At 41.0% G+C, this 6384-nt stretch overlaps 1 protein-coding gene across 1 annotated transcript; it reads left to right on the forward strand.

Annotated features, from left to right (window-relative positions):
- The first annotated feature begins 240 nt into the window (after nt 1-240).
- On the forward strand, nt 241-1104 carry LOC109785040 (uncharacterized). Its single transcript, XM_020343646.4, has 2 exons — nt 241-433; nt 584-1104. Exons 1-2 carry the CDS (start codon nt 358-360, stop codon nt 844-846), a joined length of 339 nt encoding a protein of 112 aa, XP_020199235.1. The 5' UTR covers nt 241-357; the 3' UTR covers nt 847-1104.
- The last annotated feature ends 5280 nt before the right edge of the window (nt 1105-6384 follow it).

A 6384-nucleotide genomic window follows, 5' to 3' on the forward strand; every position in this document is an offset into this window, starting at 1 on the left:
TTGCACACCTGCAAATGACGCCAAGCAAGTGTATGCACCTGAGACGCTAATGAATGTCAGCCATCACCCAACTTCTAACGCCCTAGCTACGTGTCCACGTTGCCTACTCCACGTAGTACATCGTCTTGCCGACGAAGCTCCTATGGAGTCATCGAGGAGATCAAGGAGACCTCCCCCATCTCAACCAAGCTGGCCTCCACTGGCCTCTCCCGCCTATATATACATTCGCTTCATCTTCATGGGCATCTTCATCTCATCCATCACACAACACACAACCTAGCTAGCTACTGGAAGGTACTTGTACTTGCTGCTGATCAATCTTGCACACCCAGTTGAAGGTCGACGAGGGTGCCAAGCATGGCGTCCAAGGGTCTCATTGTGGTTTCTGTCCTGCTTGCTGCGGCTTTCCTCGTGGCCACAGCTGAACAAACTCGTGAGCGTACTAGTAGTTTTCAACTGATTCGATCACTGTATAAACTAGGCATACACGCAGTATCGTATTTATCATTATTACGCTAGTTAAGAAACCCTGCTGCTGCTGCTGCTGCAACTAATTAAATGTACACCGTTTCTTTTCATGCAGAGGCCAAGAAGGAGGAGACCCAGGCCCGTGTTCAGGGTGGCTACCCCGGCGGCGGTGGCAGGGGCGGTGGCTACCATGGCGGAGGCGGTGGCGGCGGGTACCCAGGACACGGCGGAGGCGGAGGCGGCGGGTACCCTGGACACGGCGGGGGCGGCAGCGGCGGCGGCTGCAGTCACCGATGCTGCGGGCACGGTGGCTGCCACTGCTGTGCCGGCCCCGACGAGATCCCCAAGCCCAAGTATCAGGCGGAGGTCCGCAACTAAGTGCCGGATGCAGCAGCGTGCATGGGTAGTATAGACTTGCTCGTTGCACGCACGTAGTAATACATGGTGAATAAGAAGGTAGTGCATGTGTATGTATGTACGTATACGTACACATTGCACTGTTATCATGATCCAATACCAGGACTCCGTTCTGGTCGTGTTTTTGTATACCCTGTAAGAGTTGTCTTTGTTGCTCAATATGCAGGCAACTCCCGTGCATGCATGTTATAACAAAATCTCAGACCTCCTAAATTAAAATTCCCTAACAACAACTAAAAAAAATAACAAAAATGTGAAGCTTTTGTTTGGCGGGGCCGAAAGTTTGAAACAATAGCCAATTGGCATTAGATAGTACTCCCTCCGTCTTAAAATAAGTTTTTCAATTTTAACTTTGTACTAAAATTAGTACATACTTGAGACACTTATTCTGCAAGAGAGGAAGTACCACATATGGTTTTGAGAACGCAGCCGTCAACATGGTCAAACCTATTGATATACGGCAAGAGAAGGTTTAGAAATGAGGTTTAGAAATTATACAATGTGCAAACCTATTGAGAGAGTGAGGTTTAGAAATTGTCCAAGCTATGAAGTAAAATCATAGAGGCTGAAAATAGAAAGGTTGTACTAGAGGCTGAAAATACGGCAAGAGAAGTAAAATAGAAAGGTTGTACTAGAAATTTTTCAATCTCACTCTCTCAAGAGTTTGATTTGCTGCCTTAAAAAAGAGAGTATGATTTGCTAGATGTTAAATCTGAGAACATACAATTATCTGATTCTGAGATCTCCAGAATGAAAGAGATATTGCAAGAGCTTCAAAGTATATGGCTGGAAGATGAAGTTAAAACTAGACATAGGTCTAGAGATGGAGACATTCTAGAGAGGGATAAGAATAGCAAATATTTTCATGCTTTAGCAAACTAAAGGAGGAAGACTTCGATCCATGCCCATGATGGGCCAAATGGCACTGCCACTGAACTTAGAGGCATGTTAGATATGACTACTTCTTTCTACTAGATGATACCCCGCGCATTGCTGCGGGAATTTGAAATACCATGTAGGAGAAGGATTATGGAGTGAAAGTAGTAAATAAAGAAAATAGATATAAATATTTATTTATTTGAGTAATTGATTATATGATATGAAAAGTCCAAAATTTACTATCTCATAAAGTATCTTTATATGTGCTTTATTAGAAAGCATTCCCCTTATGCGGACAAAGATAAATGCATTGTTAACATGAAAATAGATGGAATATAAAGTTTGAGTTTTTTAGGGGTGAATGGATTTATAGTTTGATGAGAATTCCACTCAAATCATGCCCAAATTGGATCAGAAGCCCAATATTCACTGAAACAAAGCCCATTAAAGGCCCAATACAAAAGGCCCCTGCCTAGCTTGAGACCCCACAAAAACACCTAATGTGAATGCTTGTTTTTTTATGTTAATGTGAATGCTTGTTGGTTCTATCGTAATAGGAACATATAAGCCCTTCAAAAGCTTAAGAAATATATAAATATACACAAATCCAGTACCAATACTTGCGTACATCGGAATTTATACATAACCATCAGCCATATACAAATAGCTTAAAAAGGTAAGAGCATCTCCAACAGCCGTGCAACGCGTGGCGCACTAAAAAAATGTTTACAGCACCGGAATCGCGAGTTTTTGTGCGCCTCAGAGCGCTGGCTGCAGCGGCCGCTGCAAAATATAGCGCGCGAGCCGCTCCAGCAGGCGCTGCAAAAAAACTGTGCGCGCTCTCAGAACAAACAGCATATGCACTCCAAACACAACCAAGAAGATCAAACACAAACAAAATAAATCAACAATAAATAGTTCAATTTTATTATTACAACTCAAACCAATAGTTTATCTTGCAATACATCAAATTGTTCAACAATACAACATCAAACATACAAATTATGATGCATCTTTTGATCCCAAAATCTAGCCGGTCCTCTCACAATGGAAATTGGGCTTGCAAAATCCTAAAAGCTCTCTTCACATCTGTCCTAGCCGCCGCCTCAGCATTGTGGAAATCAAGATTTTTCTTACCTTCTGGTTTTTTAAACTGCTTCACAAATGTTTGCCACTTTGGATAGATGCCATCCGCAAGATAGTAGCCATAGTTGTATGTATGGCCATTTGCTACAAACTACACCGGTGGCAGTTCACCATTTGCAATCTTATTCATGAGTGGTGACCGATTAACAACGTTGATGTCATTCAAAGATCCAGGCATTCTAAAAAAAGCATGCCAAATCCAAGTCTCTTGATCGGCCACCGCTTCAAGGATTATAGTGGAACCCATTTTTGGCCGTGGAATTGCCCATGCCATGCCTTAGGACAATTCTTCCAACTCCAATGCATGCAATCTATTGAGCCAACCATACCTGGAAACCCGCGAGCTTTGTTCGTCTCCAAAAGCCTTGCGCAGTCTTCAGCATTGGGAGATCTCACGTACTCCTATCTAAACACTTGCACAATTCCGACTGTGAAGCGCTTGACACTCATGATGGCTTGACTCTCACCCATGGCCAAGTGGTCATCAACTAGATCAGCCGGAATACCGTATGCCAACATACGCAAAGCGGTTGTCACCTTCTGAAAGGTGCTACGCGCAAGCTCTCCGGCGGCATTCCTCCTTTGCTGAAAAAACCGATCATGGCTCGCCTGTTTCTCTGCAAGCGCCTGAACAACTCGATGCTCATCCTAAACCGGCGCCGGAAGTACGACTCAGGGTACACTGGATTATCCACAAAATAGTGCCTCATCAATCTGTTGTCGGCATCGATCTTATCCCTGCAAATTTTCTGCCGACCCATAACCGAACCACCGTGCTTCGGTTTTTTTATTCATGTGCATAGCTAGGATCACTAGTCGTCAACCCATGCATTTGCACGGGCTAGTGTATTTAATGCCTAATTGACATAAATATTATAAAATACATTGATTATTTCCATTGAATTAGTTCAACATTTGGTTGTCTATGGGTAAGTTTCTATATTGCCATGAAAAATTGTATATTTGTTGTTCATATTTCAGCTATGTACAAAACTTCATGCATCAAATTTGCACATGCATTGCTTAAATTTTACCTACCATATGAATTTTCAATAAAAATAGTTTCATTAATAATCAAATTTACAAAATAATGGTCAATGCATGTTTCGAAAAATGCTAGTTTGTAAAACGTCATAGTGTTTCAATTGGTGCTTATGCATTTACAAACTTGTTCCATGGGTTATAAGCCAAATTATTACATTAAAACATGTTGTATGACATTATTTTATTTAAGTGATAATAAATAAATAACTTTTTCAGACTTGTATTAGATTTCTGTTACTTGCACTCTTACAATGCGCGCCACACTATTTTTCATCAGATATTTCTTGTGAGAGGTATAACTTAATTAAGTTACCACAAACTAAGTTATATTCATGCAAGAAAGTTAGTCTATGTCTATGGAGGTATATTGTATACTGGAGATGCAGAACCATGTAAACTATGAGATTCTTAATAGAGACAGCTGTTATGTAACCCAGTAAGAAAGATATGGTAAAAATAAGGGTTTTGTAATCTCATTACAATTGCAAATAAAAACTATCAAACGGTGAAAATAAAATATTTCTGTCGAAATTTAGTAACTTCTTGATAAAGTTGGTAGCATATCAAATGAAAGCAACAATCAGTTCACGTACTGGATTCACCTTCTTTGTTTACCCAACAATTTCCAGTAGTGTCACATGCTATTGCTACCCCACTAATTTCCACACACAAAGAATTACAGAAGTTTGAAAACAGGGAAAAGGAACAAAACAAATCAAGGTCCAATTTGGTTATATAACCTACAGGGCAACAACAATAAAGGCTATAGTGTCAATTCTTGCACAACGTAATACTATGAAACTTAAAAGTATAGTTAGGAAAAGGAACAAATGGGAAGATGAATCCCTAACTCACTAACATGCAAGGGATGTTGTTGCCAACATTGAGAGACTCCTTCGTTTTCGTTATATGTGGTACATCCTCATTGATTTATAAGAACATCTGATAGTCATAGCGCCACCCAAATTAAATATGCTCCAAGTGACCAAGAATACTTCACCGGATTAACTTGTGTAATCTGGATCACTTTTTAATTTCATATACCATGCCGTGTGTCCCTGGTCTGTTTTCGGTTGTGCTGCTAACAGTTCTTGCATTGCACTGCCAACCCGCGTCTCGACCATTATAAAAATTTAATTAAAAACATTACATATGCAGTAATAGTGACCTAAGAAATCATCAGAATCCCACTTCTGCCCTGGAAAAGCTGTGCGCTGGAATCATTGGTGACGCCATAAAAATGTAATCTCGTATCTCAAAATCTGTGTGTTATCTATTTTATGTTGGTTGCCCTCCAGAGTGGCAGATAAGCGTGGCAAAAATCAGACCGTTTTGGCTGCTTTAGCACGAACTTGGACCAAATTGGCTAAGATAACATATGTATAGTAGCAGGCGAATCATATTTGGATAAACTGGACGTAGCCACAGCCTTGCGGTGTACAATAGCTCATGGGTATGCGTCGATCTGCCATATGTATTTTGTCATGGACTTGAGCATCAATGTGTCTTTTCTCCACACATGGTACATTTTTGCACGTACCAGTTTAGCAAGTGCTGGAGTGCCGGAGTTTTTATAGTTTATTATTTTTATGCGAGAAACTAACCTGCTATTCTACCAGAGGAATATTAAGGAACGACATAAATAAACTAATCTTAAATAGGAAAAAGAGAAGTACAGTGTCGACTGTTGAGTAGTCACAGCAAACAAAGGGACCGAGGTGTTTTTGTGGAATAGAAATTGAACCAAATAATACATAAAAATGCTGTAGCCTTCACTCCCAACCATTGTAGACTAAGACAAATTTAATTTTCAAATATAGGCGAATAGCATGGACGATCAAAATTATGTTGAGTAAAAACTCCACAAAGCAGCACCTGCTTTAAAATCAAAAGTAGATCAGGTTTAAAGCTCACAAAACAACAGCAATTTAAAGAAATCCAGAAATAGTACAAACTATAGGATGAAACTGCTTTCAGCTAAAAGGTATTTTTCCACCTTTCCCAAGTGGAAATCAAATGGAAAACAGACCTCAAAAGGAACAGCAGCAGCGGATGGAATGGCCTACCTGCCAGCCGGGGTAATGATGTGGAAAACTCTCATACGGATGGAAACGGTGGCCACAGGCGAGCATGTCATGCGTGGGCTCCGGCGATAATGGGCGAGCGCGGACGGCGGTGCACCGGTACTCAATGTCATCCTCAATCATGTGTGGCGCCTCATCCATGGAAGATCGCCGGCTGGGCATCTGCAATGGAAGTGCGGTGGGATTGACTGGGCGCAGCACACAGCATCTTCTCGGTGGTGGTTAGGCGGCGGCTACATCCGGAAGTTGATATTAACTTTCCTATAAAGTAAATATACACATAGTAATACTTACATCCTTTTAATATGAAATACACAAATATCAAATTTTGGACAGTTGTTTGATG

The sequence above is a fragment of the Aegilops tauschii genome, chromosome 6, assembly GCF_002575655.3.
Source record: "Aegilops tauschii subsp. strangulata cultivar AL8/78 chromosome 6, Aet v6.0, whole genome shotgun sequence".
NCBI lineage: Eukaryota > Viridiplantae > Streptophyta > Magnoliopsida > Poales > Poaceae > Aegilops > Aegilops tauschii.

Excerpts from the sequence above, each read along its gene's own strand:
- LOC109785040 (XM_020343646.4), top strand. The coding sequence starts at position 358 with ATGGCGTCCAAGGGTCTCATTGTGGTTTCTGTCCTGCTTGCTGCGGCT. Across the intron at positions 434-583 it reads GGCCACAGCTGAACAAACTC|AGGCCAAGAAGGAGGAGACC; the intron begins GTGAGCGTACTA and ends CTTTTCATGCAG.